The sequence below is a fragment of the Pholcus phalangioides genome, unplaced genomic scaffold (assembly GCF_987345545.1).
Source record: "Pholcus phalangioides strain wild (caught in Gottingen) unplaced genomic scaffold, Ppha-v1.0 ptg000008l_1, whole genome shotgun sequence".
NCBI classification, from domain to species: Eukaryota; Metazoa; Arthropoda; class Arachnida; order Araneae; family Pholcidae; genus Pholcus; species Pholcus phalangioides.
Genome location: NW_028301601.1, coordinates 35,608,298 through 35,628,966, shown reverse-complemented (window position 1 = coordinate 35,628,966; position 20,669 = coordinate 35,608,298). Strand labels below are relative to the sequence as shown.

The 20,669-nt window shown below is 38.9% G+C and overlaps 1 protein-coding gene across 2 annotated transcripts in view; it reads right to left on the bottom strand.

The window, feature by feature from the left end:
• Positions 1–20,669, bottom strand: part of LOC149084214 (sodium-dependent proline transporter-like) — a 126,902-nt gene that overhangs the window by 79,215 nt on the left and 27,018 nt on the right. Inside the window, exons 1-2 of one of the 2 annotated variants that reach the window (XM_089234558.1) lie at positions 12,648–13,066; positions 2,860–3,076 (exon numbers count right to left, since the gene is read on the bottom strand). In XM_089234558.1, the coding sequence (XP_089090684.1) occupies positions 2,860–3,076; positions 12,648–12,791 (361 nt within the window). In that variant the 5' untranslated portion in view covers positions 12,792–13,066. Of the gene's footprint in view, positions 1–2,859; positions 3,077–12,647; positions 13,067–20,669 lie in introns of those variants that run through there. The other variant, XM_089234559.1, reaches the window with a different exon arrangement.

Here is a 20,669-nt window from a genome sequence, read left to right as displayed (position 1 = left end):
TATATTCACTTATATTTCGCTTCGAAAAGAAAAAAATAATATTCTTTAATATATTTTCTAACTTAATACAAATATTTTAATTCTTCCAAGCAATGCATTTACGGAGCCGTTCATTTACTGGAATGGAGAAGAGTCCGTGGAGGCTCGTTAGGGTGGATTCACATCTACACACACTCACCGTGTCATCAGACACGGCAATCGTTCTTTAATATAAAACAAATGAAAGTAATCATATCTGTCGCATCGTAGCTGCCGTAGACAGATGTTTTTATACTAAAAAAATGTATGCCGTGTCTGTAGATGTGAATACATCCTTACTCTTGAGAAAGTGCTTTCCCAGTCAGTCAGGCTGATAAGTGGGTACCACCCAATGTTATCCAAAAACATAAAATTTTGAAGAGTAATTTCACTCTCCAAAATTTCCGGGTATTTCTGTAAAAATAAAGGTATTTTTTATGTATCAGTATAAAAATAATACCCCTCGTATATACAATAGGATTAGAAATTATTAAAACTATTGAATATTAATTTAATATTATTAAAAATATTACCTAAAATTTGAAGGAGTACTTTCATTCCTCAAAGAAATTTGGGGGAGTAAAAATTGAAATTTGATGCGTAACTCACGCATCTACTGCGTGGGTTATTCAATCATGTGTATTGTGGTACGTTGGTACCACCTTATCCCAGAAAGTATTGAAGTTTCCGGTATCGCTACATTTTGTGCGATACCATAAATTGCATTGCAATAAACTTCACAAAGGTAATGCATCTAACGGAATTTTTTTTTTATCAACTAATCAATTACATTTTTTGAGTCTGTAGTCGGCGAATAAATACTCAAAAGCGCATGTTTTCGTAGTATTAATGGTGGTTTAGAAAATCCCTCTACTACGATAACCTTTCTTGGTCCACAGAATACAGTCGAATCTCGTTAGAACGAACTCCAAGTGACCGGAGAAATCACTTCGCTATAAGGAAATTTCGTTATAATAGAATTCCAGTTTTTTCGCATTGTTCCTACGTAAACTTATTTGGGGGAATCAGAAACGTGTTTGTTAAAACGAGATTTTCGCTATATCGGTATTCGTTAAAACGGAATTCAACTGTATAGCTATATCCAGGTTTCACGGTATACGTTTTATATATAGATGAGAAACTTTCAACTATCAGGCTTTACTGTCTTTTTAAGTCTGAGTTGAGCCGGAAGTGTGTGTGTGTGCGCTTTATCATATTCTCCGTGAGCATCTAGTGTGTTATGTGAGGTTAGTGCTGCGCAATCTACATTTCAATTTTTATGCTAAAGTTTGCGAAGTGTAAAAATTGACTACTTTCACCGTTGCAAGATCTGTTGCGACTTCTTTCAATGGAGGGACCTGCTTGCACATTGCAGTTGGAAAAACAGCTTCACCGATAACCACTTTGCCATTGGTAGGAACCGAACTCGAATTCCCACGATGTACACATGACTGAGCATCACCTTGATGATGCCTATTATTAAGCTTCACATGCACTTTTTATACATTCCTCTCAAGAATTTCTAACGATTGATGCATGCCGGAATGTGTCGTGTAATTGTCGTGATCCTAACATAAAGTTTGTTTCTGAGGTATTTCTGTTATGTATTCCAGAAGTACTCTACTGCTACTTAATCCTGCATGCTCCTCCATCCATCTTCAACCTGTTCCTCCCCGAAGCACTAAGAGTGCTCAAATCTGGTGTTCGATTTTGTGCTCGCGAGCACTTGATCAATGCTTTTAATTGATCACCCTGTAGAAATTGTAATCAAGGATTACAACTATTAAATAGCCGATATTAGGCACAAAAAATGCCAAAGTTGCCATGAGTGCTCTTCGTTTGATGAGAACACTGCATAAGCAGTGGTCGCGCCTCCACAAAAGTTAAAGACCCTTGTACTCATTCCTTTGCGGAATTTCCAACTAATCTGCGCATGCCGAAACTTGTTGTGTGCGTACTGTATATGCGAGGCCGTAACATATTCTCGGTGTCAGAGTTGTGCTTGTACTTGCTGGTACTACCATCTGTCTTCCATATTCTAAAGTGGAAATGCCAGATGACTGAATTTTCATATATACGTGTTATCATGTTGGGGGCTTGTATGCTCAATTTCGGAGAGAAAAGTTCTACCTAAGCGCATTCTCACCTCGAAGAAAAATTTGCTTCAAAAAAATTGCTAAATGCCATCTATCGATGATTTTAGAAACTATTTTTTTTTTAATTGATCCCTCTCCAATTTTATTCGTGCAAACCATATTTTTTCTTAATTTAATTTAATTTTTAATTTTTTTTTAAATTTAAATTTTGAAAGAACTTTTGACTTTTCTTACATTTAATAATGCATTTTACTTATATTATGATAATGATGATAATTAAACATAAAGAGGAGTTTATAAGATTCTCGAAGTCTCGGTAGTGTATCTACCTGAGTCAGTCAGTCAGATAATGATTTCGTAGAATTTTTGGCATTTATTGAAGCAGCTTAATTAGATCAGAGCTGTACAGCCTTTCCAGTTCCTCGGGCGGGACAGAAACGTGTATATGCATAGGTGACGAATATGCTGCTTACGTGATGTGGAACTGTATTTCTTGTGACTATAGTGATCTGGCAGTGTGCCGCTTAGTTCATTTTTATAAATGTCGGGTCAAGGTCACGGGTCACATATGATATCTCAGAAGCCCACATTTGACCCGCAGGACATGGATTGAGCATATATGGCATGCATCATGTTGTTACTTTTCTGGACAGTTTTCGCGGACCGGATAGAAGACCTCAATGGGCCGCATTTGGCTAGCGGGCGGAAGGTTGTGCATCCTTGGATTAGATAGTTGTATACGTACCACCGCCATTACTGTAGCACAAGTATGGAAACCTCCAAACATTTCCGAGGCCAACAGAGTAGCCAAGTAGAGAGAGTATGAAGTCGAATCTTCCGGTCCATGTTCCTCTTTCAGCTTCTGCTTCGGAATATTGATAACTGGTCCTGTCGTCTTCATCTCCACGAGGTGACAGCGGGACTTGACTACTTACTCTTGGGAATTCCTTCTCTAGTTCATTCTAAAATCAGACAGGAAAAAACAATTCTATCAAAGAGACATAATAGAAATCTATGGCGGAGCATGACTACTCTCAATTAACGTCGAAAATCTATATCGATCCATGTAATGTCATTGATTGCGATCCACGGCTAACGTTATTATTAGAACCATCGCAATAAAATGGCCTAATGATTCAGTTTTGTGGATTGACGAGACTGTTCTTTGAATCAATATAAAAGCAGTTGCAGGAAGCTGAACGTCCTTCAAATGTAAAAGCATGATTCCGGTATTTGACGATTCTGGCACGTGTACAGAATCAGTCTGAATGAATTATGATGAATACATTTCCTCTTCGCTGAATACAATTTGATGTTACAGTAAAAGGCCCGGAAATTTCGCCGCAGACATTCCCCCCCCCCCTCCCGACACGTTTCGTCCGAGGCTCATCGCCCCTGTCCTCACCGTATGAGTAAGCATGTGAGTGACTGTATGAGTGACGAAGTAAGTTGACGTATGAGTTACCAAGTGAGTGACTGGATGAGTGGGCCTAACTGAGTGTGAGTGACTGGATGAGTGGGCCTAACTGAGTGTGAGTGACTGGATGAGTGGGCCTAACTGAGTGTGAGTGACTGCCATATGACCAGTTGAGTGAATGACCATATGAATGATCAAGTGAGTGGACGTTTGAGTGACCGTATTACTGACCTATGACTGATCAAAGTCTCTAACCCACCCACTTGTTCACTCATTCGGCCACTCACCCCCATTCAATTGGTCACCCATATTACTCACCCACTCACTTGTTCAGTCTTATGGTCTCACACATATGACCATGCTACCACTCACTTGTTCACTCCTACGGTCACTTACCCCTTCAATTGGTCACTCATACGAAAGGTGAAATGTCCGAGTACGAAATGTATCGCGTACGAAACTTCTGTAAACCGGTTTTACCAAAGCTTACTTACGAGAGTTGGTAGAAGTCCGAAATATTAGGTGGGATAACAAAGTTCTTGGCAGAAACAATAGGTAGCGCCAGACGAACTGCAGTAGTCGTATTTACAGTCCAATTTACAAAATCAGGACCGTTTTAGAGACGTTAAAGTGTGAGAATATTTCACAGTTTGAGGGCAAAAAAGTCTCCAAACGTACACTGACACACAAGGTGGTCATATTGTCTGTATGGTGGGATCACCGGGGAACAATAATATAATGTAACCCCATAAAATGTCACAAATCCTAATGCTAAGACTTATGGCATTTGATGGTCATCTTTTGACATGGCTAAAAAATGTACGAGAAAGCAAAGCACCAGGACCAGATGATATTTATCTTAGGTTCCTTAGAGAATGCGCTAATGAACTGTTGGGACCAGTTTCACTGATTTACAGAAGTAGTGTTGTTGAAGGTATCGTCTCAAGGGATGGAAAACTTACTAATGTGCTTCCGAATTTAAAAAGCATAGTATGGAAACCGTGTCGAATTATTGTCCAGTGAGATATTGAATCTTTTGGGTGTTATGCGGAAAATAATATTTGGAAAGAAAAGTGATTTGTCTCCTCCGGGAATCAAACCCTGGTCCCCTTGCATGCCGGGGAAGTGCGCTAACCAATACACCAGAGACACTTTTCTATTCCTTATATTGTCAGTGAGTTTGTCGGGTTCCCCTCTCGAAAATTTAAGGAAATTATTATCAAATGCAATTAGTGAAGCGAATAGACGGGGATTACATTTTGTCGGAAAACCAGTATAGGTTCAGGAGGGGGAAGTCGTGTGTAACTAACCTCTTTTGCTCCTATGATCACGTAGCAAAGGCTTTGAGAAAAGAAGAAAATGTCGATGTTGTTTATCTTGAATTCTACAAGACATTCGATCGGGTCCAACATGGTAACCTCTTGAAGCGATAACATGAGAGTGAAGGCAATTTTTTGAATTGGATAGAACCGTTTTTGCGAAATAGGTCACAACGGGTTACGGTGAATTTTCTAATTTGACATATGTCAAAAGTGTAGTCCCCTCAAGGAAATGCCTTTAGACCCATGCTTTTTCATTTTTTATCGAAAAACTCGACCAGGGTATCGATGGGATCGTTATCAAATTCGCAGGTGACGTGAAGCTAATGGGTGGGGGGTGGTAGTCGGGAATCCAAGTGAAGGGAGATGCTGATCCCGTTCTCATTGACAAGCGGCTCAGGTTTTCTTAACATAGTTCAGCCGTGGTCACAAAAGTGAATGGAATGCTCGATTTAATTCTTGAGAAGGTCTCTCCTCGTTCTCGTTTTGTCGTTCTTCCGCTTTTCCAAGGCGTAGTTCGTCCTGAAATGGAGTCGGCCGTAAGGTTTTGGAGACCAAAAAAAATACCTGCAGAGGGACATAGACATGGTTGGGGGAGGGGTGCAGAGAAGAGCTACGCGTACTCTTATCGACCCACAACGCTTGAGCTATGAAGGAAAACTTCACATCTTGAATATGTTTATATTGGAGGAACGCCAATCAACTGCTTCGACTTCGGGACACCAGTATTGTTTATAAAGGGGCAGTTTCAGGTTGTGCTGTCATGGAGTTTTTCTTTTTTTAGGAGTTTTTTTAGTAGGGATGTTGATAAATATTATAATTCTTCTCGTATATATCTTCTCGTGATTTCCAAGTCAATTTACACGTTTAAAAAAAATATGAAAAACATATCGGGAAAAACCGAAAATCTATACATACTTGGATTAAGACACACACAACAGTGTATATATATTGTATAGTATACATTGTATTATATAGCAGGCCCGGAATTTGAGGGGCTTTAGAAAATACACTAGAAATGGTATATATAAATTGTATATATATTTGTTCTTTGCCTCTCCCCCCCCCCGGAAAAATTTGAAATGGCAGTCCTATTATATCGTATTAAATGTTTGTTTATTACAGTATTAGGTTAGTCCATAGTTTCCCAATCTTCTTTGTCCCATCGTCCCCTTCTTCAGAATTTTTTTTCTCTCAGCGCCTCCCAACGCAATCTAACCCATAGAATCCTATTTTATACCCGTAGCTTCTACCGCCCCCCCTGGAACTTTCCATCGCCCCCCCCCCCCCAGTTCCTCCAGGGAATCACTGGGTTAGTCTATTATTAGGTTGCTGTATTTTGGTTGAATTTGGCATACATATATTTTATGGGCATCTTTTTTCAGCCTCCGCATTGGGCGACTCGCTTGTTGTGGCCTTTGTGTTTTTATTTATTCAGTGATTTTTTCTGTGCCGCTTAAAATGTGGTTGCGATGTTTCCACTCGGCGCATCACACAGCTTTACCTATCTACACGGTGTCTCTGGTTGTATTAGATAGCGCTTGGATCCGGGTTAGATTCCCGATGGAGACTTTTTTCAAGTTCATCTCGGCATTAATATCCGGAAAACCTTTTTCTTTAAGACTAGAATTTGCGAGGAAAAAAAGTATTTCTCTGACTTTGTTACCAAAGTTCTTATGAAGAGTCTGTGAATGCTGATTGTCAGCTATATCCCAACTGTCTTATTTATATAAATCACCATAGTCCAATACCAGGCCCTTCGGTAAGATTCACACAATCCTCATCTGATAGAGGACAGTCGGTAATGCATCTTTAGAAAACGCGAAGTATTGTCACAAATTATTGTAAAATATAATTGATTATTTATATCAGTTTAATTTTCTGTTAAAAGTTTCTTGTCCCCTCTCTATTCTTATCTTAGATATGTAAGATCCAATTCACTTCACGCAATTATTTTGCAAAACCAATGAATTGTGTAAAGTGAGAGACACCTATAATGTTTATACCTACCAGTTTAGCTTTTAAATTCAAACATAGATGACAGCACTTTGATCGCATAGCCTTCAATGATGTTGGGGAAGTCCTTCCTAAGTATAGGCTCAGCTGATAGCCTCTTCATCGTATCGATACCGATTCGGAAGAGGGCTAAAGCCAGGGCCACACTCGCATCCAGCCTGTCGAATAGTCATTCGCAAACGTAGTAAAAAATCTCTTAACGAGCATCCTTTTCTACGGCAAAATAGTAATTCTCCTTGTATAATAAAAATATGCATCTCAAACCACTGGGGGTTATCGGTCACCCTCTCTTTTAGAGAAGAATTTTTCTTCTCTCCCACCGGTGTCTGCAAAAAAGAGGGGGATTTTACTCCATTTGCTTCCAATTAATGTAGCACCAGCGCCATATGGTGACTACACACTCTCCAGCCTAGCTGAACGTTCCCTGGCGAATATTTGCTTCCACAACACACTCGGTATTGTGACTGATGGCGTTTTTCGACCAATGTGTGACCAGACGCATTGGCAGATCGGGAAGGAAAGCGGTTCCTTTGATTTAGGATTGGGACTGGAAGGTTCTGATTATTTTCTTTGACCAGCCTTCCATTCGGGTATGATAGAAAAACCGCATTACATGCGCCATTGGATGCACTTCTACAGTATACGGGGTGTGCCAGAGAAGCTCTTTAAAACTTAATTTAAAAACTATTAAACGGTGATGAAAAAATTACGGTTTGCATGAGCGCGACACAAAGAATATTAAATTTTCCAATAATCGGAAAAAAAAAGAGCTACAAAACCTATTGATAAATGGAGCTGAGATGCAAAATTCGAAGCAGATTTATGCAAATTTGGCAGCCGATAGATTTTGTGGATGCACGCGGATTCTTCATTCGATGCCTGCGGCTTGATTTGTTTTATAGTGTTCGTATATAGTAGTGGTTCACGAATGGGTGGGGGAGGGGTGCCTGGACCCTCCAGAAGCCGACGGCCCAATTGTAGAATCGCAGTTGAAAGAAATAAATTACTTTAAAAAGTTCCAATTTAATTAAAGGGGAAAAGCACGTTGGTAAAATACAGTAGTAATATTACTACAACGTTGGTAGAATGCAGTAGTAATACTGTTATGGTTTGACAAAAAAATGTACTGATAGGGACATCTCTCGATCGGTGTCTGAAACATTGTTTTAGTTCTTTTGCAGTCCAGTGGATGGCATTGCTGTCGCATCACGTTTATCAGTGCTGAATAGAGAGAGCCGCTGTGCGGTCGTGTGGGCATCGTGCTGGACTCTCGTCCTGACGATCCAAGTTCGAACCCCGTTGACGGCACAGTGGTGGTCGGCTGAAATTTCGTCGCGTTTCGTACGTAGAAGTGATCTTCAACTAGTAGTGATCAATAAGCCACTGTTTCGAGTACATCTCTATCCGTGTTCAAGGATTAATTTTTTTTTCTGGAAAATGTATTTCATTCTCCACACTTGTATATTTAAAACCCAAATGGCAACAGTTACTATTTTCTGCATGACATGGAGTGCTAGACGTTACATAACGCCGCGGAAAAACTTTGGGGAAATTAGATTAATTTGACTAATATGATTTGACAAATTTGGCATAAATTCGACAAATATGATTTGACATGAATTCGACAAATATGATTTGACATGAATTCGACAAATATGATTTGACATGAATTCGACAAATATGATTTGACATGAATTCGACAAATATGATTTGACATGAATTCGACAAATATGATTTGACATGAATTCGACAAATATGATTTGACATGAATTCGACAAATATGATTTGACATGAATTCGACAAATATGATTTGACATGAATTCGACAAATATGATTTGACATGAATTCGACAAATATGATTTGACATGAATTCGACAAATATGATTTGACATGAATTCGACAAATATGATTTGACAAAATCGACAAATATGACAAATAAATCGACTATCTATTGTGTCAAGTTCGGAATCGTCGATTCAACTCCATCACTGGCCACCTAGAGATCAGTTTCCAAAACTTTTGATAGCACCACCCTTCTTCAGAAACAACTTTTTTTCTCATCGATTCCCAATTTGAGGCAGTGTACGTCAATGCAACGTGGACCCCCCCCCCCCATAGCGTACTAAGGTCAATTTCGACTCCTACGTCTCCCACAGAGTCCAAAAATATTTTTTATGATGTGCACATCATAAAGAATTGACTAAATTAGTTTCACAGCACAAAATGAGTCATCCACGCAATGTTAGTGAATGAAAATATGATCCCGCGGAACCTCTAGCAAAGTATTCAAACATCCCCTGGTGACCGCCGACCAAAGGTTGGAAAACACTGTACACTATATACTTCGGTATCTCCCATAAAAGGCATTCCCCCTTTAGTGGACAAATCTGAAGTCCCTTTGAGAATACTTCGCCGATCTCATGGATGTCCGCTATGGAGGGGGGTTCCAATGTAATAACCATAGCTTCTACAGCCCCCCTCCGGAACATTCCATCACCAAACAGTATAAAGAAAAATTATCAGTTCAATGTAATCTAATAACTAGATTGAATTTCACTGATAATTTTTTCTTACATTGGATCAGAGGATCCCACATAGGGGTGTCTTGACCCCCCCCCCCCAGGGGTCCACGATTCAATTGTAGGATTATAAGAAAAAATGTTGAGTTCAAAAAACAAAAATATAAATTCCTTAAAAATAAAACTTTTGATTAACTTAACGCGCAAAAGCACTGATGCAACGTTAATAGAATACAGTCTCGACAGGAGTATCCTTCTTAACCAATTGTGACCGAATCAGAACACCGTATGTGTGAAAGTCGTGTAAACGAAGTTCCACTGTGTATCGCACCTCTCGACTAGCGGACATTCCCTCTTAGCGGACAAGATGTTTGGTCCCATGGGTGTCCGCTATCGAGAGGTTCTACTGTATGTGGCATTGCTATCGGATCCCATTTGACAGTACTGAATAGAATGTCCTCCATTGTCCGATAACATTCTCTCTGACATATGGCTGTACAGTTTCTGCTCCTATAATTCGGGGGGGGGGTGCAGCATGACTGACACTAAGATTTCCGAGAGGATCCATGACTAGCAAGTGTTTGGGGATCGCTGTGTGTGTGCATTAGGTCATTAAAATATAGCGTGAATTTATTGTTTGTTTGATTTGCATATCACGAAAAATTAAATAATTTACATTTCATAGCGCAAAATTTGTCATTGATGCAATGGTACTAAACGGAAATCATCCCGCGGACGCTTTACAAAGTATTCACGGACACGTAGGGGACCACAGGTTGATAAACAATCTCTTACATATATCGGTATCCCCCTATGAAGGGCCTCCCATTGTAGTGGACAATTTGGAAGGCTCTTTAGGAAAACTTTAAACAGAGCCTCAATGTATTTCGCCTCATATTAACGGACACTCCCGGTTAGAGAACGAAAATTTCGATCCCATGAATATCCGTTATCGAGAGGTTCCACTGTAATACCCATGCTTCTTATCTTCCCCAACCCCCGGGAATATTCTATCACCCACTTCGTGAAACACTACAAAGAAAAAGTTTCACTGGAATGTGATCCAGTAACTAGATTGTATTTCATTGATCATCACTTTATATTCGATCATAAAAAAAACACAGCACGAGTGTTTTCCGAAATGCATTGACCAATATTTATAATGAGAACCAGTACATATTGAGCCATTTATGAGAACCATGGTATGTCGGTAATTAAAAATATTATAAAAACGGTATGAAAAATAATTTGTGAGTGCATTAGATCATAATACAGTATATTTTTCACATTTAATTCTGGAATGCTACCCGTCCTATAGCCGAACTCATACTTCATGTGGATCACCTGTACCCAGAGCCGAAAATATACTATATCGCTTGGGGCCAGTTGTCTATTTTGGCGCCTCCCCCATCTCAAATCAATTCCGACCGGTGAAGCAGTACACTCAGCTCCCTTCTTGATCCAAACCACCTATCCTACCCTTGGTACCATTAGATTACAAGGGGTTCTTAACCTCTTAACCTTTCGTGTTCGTTCGACCCTCTGGCCAATAAATTGAGAGGGGGCTCGCGGACTATTGGTTGAGAATGTATGGTTTAAAACGGCTTCATAAATTTGAGAGAAAAATGTTGAAAATATGTAATAAATGTCTATGCCGAAGAGTTTTTCTCCACATTAATTAGAGACCTCTATGGTGATTCTAAACTATTTTTTTGTAATTTGAGAATAATTTAAAATTTTAAGATATTTATTTTGGGGGGGGGGGGGTGGGTCATTTGAGTATTACGTCAGCATTCATGGGGGGACGAGGAAAGGGTTACATTGGCTGACTTTCGATGACAAAGTGGGGTTATGGGGTTCGAATGATTATTATGTGAGCAAACGGATATGAAATTGGGAAGTTACGATTTTTCCAAAAGTACAGTATTGTGTATGTACGTAAATTAGGCCTTCTGATACTTGGACTCAGGATTACAAATGTTGAGAATTGTTGTATTGAAAGTCAATGCACCGCAGACCCCCCCCCCCCCTTCGTAGCTTCCATGGCGGATGCTTCAGAACATCACTTGGACTTGTTTGATGCACTATAATGCTGTTCAGTTTTACCAGATATGGGTTATAGCATGATCGGGATATAAGATTACAGGGACAATGGAGTTCACATGCCGTGGGTACCAATCTCTTGAGGAGACAAATTTTACGGGGCTGGCGTTGTTAAAAAAAAATTTTGGGAAGGGGGGGGGCAATACTGGTAGATCGGAAGTTTGGGTGTAGCACTGTAAATCTTAGAGATGTTTTAATTCACTTGCCATCAAAATCAATTATATACAAATACAACGCCACAACAGGCAAATTGCCCAACGAGGTGGCTGACTTAAGAACATCATGGATCCCCGAGCCCCTACCTACTACTGCTACACCACACATGCACCCCCCCTCCCGCGGAACCCCCCAACGAATCGGTACATGCGTTAATGTGCGTGTACGTGTAGTGCAACCTGACGTAAAGTTTGTTTCTGTGTAATGCTTGTTATGTGTAGTGCTGTCATCTGCCCCCAGTTTTACTAACTATGAGTGAAGTGTTATGGTTGAATGATTTATGGTTGTAGGACTGTTGCTCTCTGTGGCGAGACTTTTTAATGGGGAGATCGGCTCGCATTTGCGCCTTGAAGTTGGGAACCACAGAAAACCAACTTCAGCCGACCACCACTGTGGGGTTCGAACCCGGATCCTCGCATCACGAGTCCGGCACTATAACCACTCGACCACCACAGCGGCAAAGTATGTTCAATTAAGTAAGAAATTTATTAAAACAACATACAGTATAAAGCATTGTCTCAAATACCTATGTTGCGGAACCCTTGTACCTGCGTAGCTTCCGTGGATCCCTGGGTCAGCGAATCACAGGTCGGGAAACACTGGTATAAAGGTAGTGTTTGACAGTTTTTTACAAAATATCTACAATTTTTACATTTGGGGGTGGGGAGGCAAGGCGTCCCTATGATATAGCGCACTCCTCTGAGGAGGCAGCGAAATCTCTTAGATGGGGACCAGTGCTCGGTCTGAGAGGCTTTGGCCCAACTTACTTAATTTTACTCACAAAGGAGGGGGCGAGGTCACTGCTTTGCTTACCTTCGTATAGCCCCCCCCCCCCCCAAGATTTGTGTAAGAAAGTTGTAATTTGAGAAATTATGATTACTGTAATGATTACGACCAATAATGGTGGATAGTGTTGATAAATATGAAGTGACCTTATACTCACAGAAAAGTCCAAGAAAGGGCCCAGCCTGATGTCCGACCTACCCTCAGCGAAACAGTCGAAATCATCCTCCCTGGACGTTACCGCGACATTATCTTGACCGCCGATTCTCTTCAGCTTATGTTGTTCAGGTTGGTGCTTTCTCATATTCAGAACAATATCAACACTTGCAAATGAGTTTTTAAACGCTTTATCGATTCAGAGACGCGGGGTTTATTATTTCTTCAGAGAAACAAAATAAGATTATTCACTCCTGAAGCATAAATTCCCGAATGACATTCAGAGCGGATGGATTCAAATATTAATTAGACGAAAAACTACACCAATTAGTATTCCAAAACGTATCAAAATACCGTTTGTTGGAAAACAAAATACTCCACTTGTTTGTTTACAGTCCGTGGAAATTCGGGATTATGGGAGCACTGGGACGCGACGCAGGCGCAGAAACATTTCCAGGAGTTTGAGATTATATCGATGGACGACTTGGCGCGAAAGTTTCTAGATAGAGGGAGCCACTATTTTTTTTTCTGTTTATTATTATTTTTTTTTTATGAATTTCTTTTACCCTGTGCAACCTAGGAAAATCGACCCATAGGCAGCTAGCTCGTGACGCAACAATATCATCACCATCAACACCTTCATATTCTGGATCGATTTCAAAACTTGTGGACACGCCGCCGAGTTATATAGTACGTGTGGCTGGCTGACTGGCTATACGGCCTTGAACCCCGAGAAATACTTTCAGTCGTCAATCGGAGGCAAAATTCTGCAACCGAAAATATATATATTACCAGCTGCGTTGCCTGGGCTTTACGGGCGACGTGATTTCAAAATTGAAAACTGTGTAAAAATATTAGTATTTGTTTTTTGTAAAAAAAATAATATAGATATAAATTTCTTGCTTAGCATGCATCACTTCCACTGATAGCCAGTGTCGTCTTAAGGCATGGGCCTACCCGGGCACGGCCCGGGGGCCTTAAGCGAAGAGGGGCCTCACAAAAATTAGACCTGGTTGAAATTTTCAAGAATTTGTTTGGTAGGGCCTTAGCAAAATCAATTGGCCCGGGGGCCCATGATGCTCTTAAGACGGCCCTGCTGATAGCAGGAACACAAAAACGGCGACGCGAACCTAAGATGGGTGTCGTGAGGGCAACGTTCTAATGCAGACACCCTGAGCGTGGACCACCGGGGGGGAGGGGTTACCATACGTCCTCCTTTTTGATATCATTTCAAGTGTTCTCCTCCGGAAAACTCGCCTTTTGTCCTCCTTTTCGGATTTCCGGAATTATTTTTCTTCCTTTTTTTGGCGGAAAAATATTTCCACTTTCAAACATATTTCTTCATTAGCATGACTGCTAAGGGGGAGTCAATATTTCTCGAAATCTTATGTAGACAGTGGCCTTCCTCTGGTTTTGAACGCTAAGTGTGCAAAATTTCATCAAGATCGGAATAAAACATTTGCGCATGAATTAGGTCGGTATTACACTAAAGTTTGATAAAATTCCTTTTATAAAACTTGAAAAATCTAACCAATAAGTTTATTGGTCACATTCTAGAAAATGCAACCGTTGACCTTATTCGCTGCATTTTTCAAGTTTTATAATAGGACATTTATCAAACTTTTATAGTGTAATACCGGCCTTACACACGCACAAACAAACAAATTGACATTCTATACCCATTCTATTTAACACGTCGGATTATTTTTAGCGAATACTGTGATGTCGCTGTTGTGAGTGTGTAACCACTTTTTCCATGTATACGATGGAGATTTTCCTCCTTTTTTTTTCTTTTTTTTTTGCAGGGATATTGAGAGTTGATATTTGCTGTATAGGGAAATACTGATATTATAAAGGGTGGTTAAAAGTGCTTAGGAAATTATTCGAGAGGATATAGCATAACAATGTTCTTTAACCCCTCTCTGGTCCGCGTATTTTGTACTTAACGTTTGTCTCTGCGGATGTGTTTGTCATTTGGATGCTTTTGTTATGCCAGGGGTCTCAAACCCATGACCCGCGGGCCAAATGTGGCCCTCCGAGCTTTTGCTGTGGCCCGCAGACCATTTTTAGAAAATAGCTACAAAATGAAGCTATATTACATTTACATAGAAAAACGATTGAATTGAAAAAAAAATCGTTAATGACCTCTCTCTCTCTCTGGGCACTGAAATCTGTACTGTTATATATATTTAGAACTATAAGGTACTTTCCAGATTAATAGTAATATTGTACATTGATACGTTAAAAAGGCCGTCGTAATGAATTCGGGGGACCATGAGACAAAACAGTTTCTTAGGGTTATGATTTCTTATAGGCTACGCTACATATTTTGAGGAGCCAAACGTCTCGACGTCTCAAAGGTATAAATGATTACAGAAATGCTAAAAGACACCTTAATGGAAGAAAGTTTTAGAACTATTAAAAAAAGTAATAACTGATGAAAATTTATGATTAATGAAAAAAAAAACAAGTTACAGAATGTCTGAAACTGAGAGTTGCAGAACTACTGATAGAAATAATTTCAGAATTATTGAGAATAATTTCAGAGTTATCAATAGGAAATTCACAAAACTGTCAAGAGTAATTTCACAAAACTGTCAAGAGTAATTTCATAAAACTTTTCAAGAGTAATTTCATAAAAATTGTCAAGAGTAATTTCATAAAAATTGTCAAGAGTAATTTCATAAAAATTGTCAAGAGTAATTTCATAAAAATTGTCAAGAGTAATTTCATAAAATTGTGAAGAGTAATAATTCATGAAAAATTGACAATTTTTTGTATGAAGAAGGTATATATAGAAATATAGAATATATATTATATTTTTTTACTTCAGTCGCGCCCGTTACAACGCCCCCTCCCGTTTCAATGAAGACACTCGTTATATCGGGAGGTCGTGATATAGAAAGTTAGAAAAAAAATAATTTCTAGAGAGCTAATTACACGCACACACGCACGCACGCACACACACACACACACAAGATTATCGCATTGCGCTCTATTACAGACAGCCATGTTGAATGGATGTAAACAGGATGGTACTGATCTTCAGCATGAAAACGTCATAAATGTATAAAAATTCACTTATCTGCATATTCTATTTTTATCTCAAGAAAAATGATTGACTATGGATGTCTACTCGATTTCTTTCGAACCAAGCACAATATCGCCATGGGCAGTTTACTATAAATTGAGTTGTTCCGGAAGAGAAAGAGCGAGAGAGAGAGAGTGCCTGTGGGTAATAGTCTGAGTGCGATCTACGTTTCGTCCCCCGTAGGCTATGATCGTATCAGTGACCAAGTGATTGGGTGAGTGACCGTGCGAGTGTGAGTGACTGTATGGTGGAGCGAATGTCATAAATAATGTCGATATAATTTCATAATCAATGAAATTCAAAATTAGTGAAAAAAGTTGCATTCAGACCTGCTTAGATGTAAATGGCAGGAATAAAACCAATATTAATCACCAATATCACCATCGTCAAGTTCATCATTTGATCATTTTTGCCGCACCACAGTAATTTTCTGCAAACGAGAGCTAATTATACCGGGATCCTACAATTTATTGGCGATACCGAACGGCAGCCTTTTTATATACTCATTGAGAGGTACGTGTGCTAACCATTCATTGTGGGATTCACGACAGTTGCAATCTTTTCCTGTAGCCATGCCGCGTTCCTGATATACCCCTGCATCAGGCAAATTCCTGACAACGACGAACCGGCTATCGAACTCGCGACACTTCTACACATCCCTTGGTACTTTAGGCGAGTACGTTATCAACCTGGGCTACCACGCCCAACAGCGTCAAGGAAATCGAGTTAAAAATCAGAATTTATTTATGTACACTGAGAGTCAAAAGAAAAAAGTCACAATACACGTATCTCAGACCTACTGCAATCGTTATATGACCCGAGTTGTTTCTGTGGGCTGATCAAATTCGCACCTAGGAATGTTTACGAGGTGTTCGTATGGTCAAACTAGTACAGTTCGTGCCGCTTAATGTTATAAAACTCCGAGTTTCTGATAACACTAACCGAATATTAACTACACCCGAAAAATTCCCTTTTGCAAGTACGGTGATCATTCGTTCCGTTTCGTCGAACGGGACGTATGGTATTAATTTTTTATATTCCTTTTCTACAACGGGACTTTTTTTTACTTGGAACTAAAATCTTGCATTTTTTGTTGTTCCGCAATCGTGAGGCGTTGGAATAAACCTGTAATGTACATCACGAATTACATATTCTTTTAATGTACAAAAATTTTCATGGATCCCTTGAGAAAGTCTGTCGGAAAAAGGAATTTTAATGTGGTTAACTGAAAGAAACTGATCAAGAACTGAAGGAAAGGGATATTTTTTTGGCATGCATTTGCCTCCACTATAGGAAGGCCACTGCAAAAGCACGTACATGGATCACAGCTAATACTACTGACTTATTTCCAACATTAAGTACGGAAATGTTTGTCAACAAGGAGGGTGGGGATTGAGAACACCTTCTAGCCTCTTATACAGTCTTGCAGCCTGATAACGATAACTTACAAGAAAAAAAAGTTTAGTTAAACCTTAACTAAATAAGCAAAAAAATATTTCAACGGAAAAGGAATGATATCATTATCCGAATTCATGATTACTATAAACGACTTTTTCCCTTGTTATGGTAATGATTTGTTCCACGTTCTTTGTGCAAAAGTAATAACATCACCCGTGATTCTAGTAAGTGACGTCGACTGCAGTAGTAGCCTATGCTAAGTATTAGCTATATTAAGAGTTGTCAGTCTGCTAGAGTTTCTTAACTCAATCGATCCAAACTTTTATCGCAGATGCTTCCATGACTGGTCGTAGAAATACGCTCGCAGTCCTGTTACGAACGAACTTATTGATTTTTAAAACCAAATTGATCGATTAGCCGTGAAATTGATTATATTGTTGTTTTGGACGTTGCTGGTAAAAGGCTAAAAGGTGTAGAACGACTGCTACAGACATTTTTGAGGAATAACTGGGGAGTTATTCGTTTATTACCTGGTCTACACAGAATGGGTATTTAAATAATGATGATGCAAATTAGGCTAGAAAGAGGAGTTTATGTCATGAGATGGAGAAAGCGTATGACTTCTCTCTTTCTCATATAAGCATTGCCAGTGATAAAAGTGGCATTTGTTATTTGTGTAAAAAGAGTCAAACTAAAAAGGGATGCCGTGCATCTCTATGATGTCATGAGAAGGATCATGGGAGATGAATGGCGCAAAAAAACTTTTGAATGAAAAAATTATTTCATATACAGTAAATTGAATGATTTGGCTGCATTACCTCATCCACGAATGACGATAATTTAGGGTGCCACCGAAATGTCTCGAGACCTGACAGAGATGACACGAACACAAAAAAATTAGGAATCCCCCGCATTGATGTAAGCTAATTTTTTTTCCCTCTTGGGTTTAACGGAAATTTCGCCTCTGACATGTCGTCCCAGCCATTTCTCCTGCTCTGACCGTGTGAATGCGTGAGTGACCATATGAGTTATTAAGTGGTAACTCCACTTGATAACTTATATGGTGACCGTATTAGTGATCAAGTTAATGACTCGATTGAGTGAAACATTTCACCCCAGTCATTTCATCTTCAATATTTCGCCGAATATAATGAGTAGAATGCGAGAATGTGAATAACACAGTTTTTTTAATACAGTAAAATCAAGATTTCGTGATATTTTATCGATTATACACGATATAACGAAATCATACGGTCTCAATCACTCACTTCGTGACTCACTCGATCACTGACACAGTCAGTCGCATGATCTTTCATATGGTCATTCGCTCCACCATACAGTCACTCACACTCGCACGGTCACTCACCCAATCACTTGGTCACTGATACGATCATAGCCTACGGGGGACGAAACGTAGATCGCACTCAGACTATTACCCACAGGCACTCTCTCTCTCTCGCTCTTTCTCTTCCGGAACAACTCAATTTATAGTAAACTGCCCATGGCGATATTGTGCTTGGTTCGAAAGAAATCGAGTAGACATTCATAGTCAACCACTTTTCTTGAGATAAAAATAGAATATGCAGATTAGTGAATTTTTATACATTTATGACGTTTTCATGCTGAAGATCAGTACCATCCTGTTTACATCCATTCAACATGGCTGTCTGTAATAGAGCGCAATGCGATAATCTTGTGTGTGTGTGCGTGTAATTAGCTCTCTAGAAATTATTTTTTTTCTAACTTTCTATATCACGACCTCCCGATATAACGAGTGTCTTCATTGAAACGGGGGGGGGGGCGTTGTAACGGGCGTCGACTGAAGTAAAAAAATATAATATATATTCTATATTTCTATATATACCTTCTTCAAAATAAATGGCATAGCCAATATCTACACCAGGGGTCTTCAACCCATGGCCCGCGGGCAAAATGCGGTCCTCGGAGATTTTGGTCGAGGCCCGCTGATCATTTTTAGTGCGTGCATTTTATTCTTGAAATAATTCAACAATAAATGAAAGAAACAATTACGGAACAAATTAATGAAAACTCAGAATTACTGAAAGAAATAATTTTTGAATTTCGAAACAAATAATTTCGGAATCAGTGAAAAAAAATAACTAATAATTCAAAAAGAAATTATTCCGTATTTTCTGATAGAAGTTATTCCACCATCAACAAAAGAGAAATTACATAATTATTGAAAGAAATTATTTCAATATGTATTGAGAAGCAAAATAATTTCAGAATTACCGAAAAAAAGACTAAATAATCATTTAAAGTGATTTCGAATTAAAATTGATCTTAATTATATCAGTAATTACTCAAAAAAACTTTTCAGTATCAGAGAAAAAAAGTATCTAAGAAATAATCAAAACTGATAATTATTGAAAGAAATAACTTCAGAATGAATAAAAGTGTTCAATTATTTTTTGTTCCTATTTAACTCGAGCCCTATTAGACACTTCTACTAAAATGTCAATAAATTACTCATGAGTTGGTGGCCTGCGGGCTTCGTGGGAAGTTTAATTTGGCCCGCAGTGTGACTGAATGATTGAAGGCACACGTTAGGGTATTACTACCTGATCGGCACGTTAGGGTAATACTTTTTGTCAAGAAGTATATTTTTATAATCAAAAGTTTAGAGCAGTATTTTAAACGCTCTAGTCCATTCAGCTTTCCTCTAGTTTCCATAGGAACTCTCTACCTGTCCGCGAAAAGTTTCGCTCAATCTAATGTATACTACACATTGCGTAGCTATTATATAACTGTACAGGCCACTATATAACTGTACGTCAGCCGGCCTGTCAATTATTCCTACTGCAGTATTTATTTATTTTCTGGCATTTTTATTTTTCATATTTATTTACGGAATGATTGTAATTAAAATTCCCATACTCTGATTAGTTTTTCCTCAAAAACCTTTTACCCAAATTTTTAGGATATCTTAATCAGGCCATGGGATAAATTTATGAAATAAATAATAGTTCAATTTTTGACCACCAGGTGAAAAAGTAGTGCTTTTTTAATGGAATTTTCCTTTTTTCCCATGGACTATATAGCGTATTTACCAAGTTTCAATGGAATTGTCCTCCAGAACGGGAACTATATAGGTCGGAGTAGTGTCAGTGTACTGAAACCACTCAGACCTATATAGCGCCCGCTGTGGTAGACCATTGAAACTTTGTTTGTATGTATTCCATGGGAAAAAATGTAAAATGCAATGAAAAGCACCACTTTTTCTCCCAGTGGTCGAAAATTCAACTTTTTTAAATTTCATAAATCTCTTAGTCTCTCATGGTCTCATTACGACATCCTAAAAATTTGCTGTATTCGGATAAGCGGTTTTTGAGAAAAACTACTCAGGGTATGGAACATTATAATTATAATTACCCTGTATTTTTTATTAGTCTGAGAGTTATTTTCCATATTTATTTCTTATCGGTCTGCAAATTAGTGCTATTTTTATCCGTCTTTTGCCGGTTCACAATACATTTCTTTCATCTGTTCATTTATTATGTGTGAAAGCTGTATCCA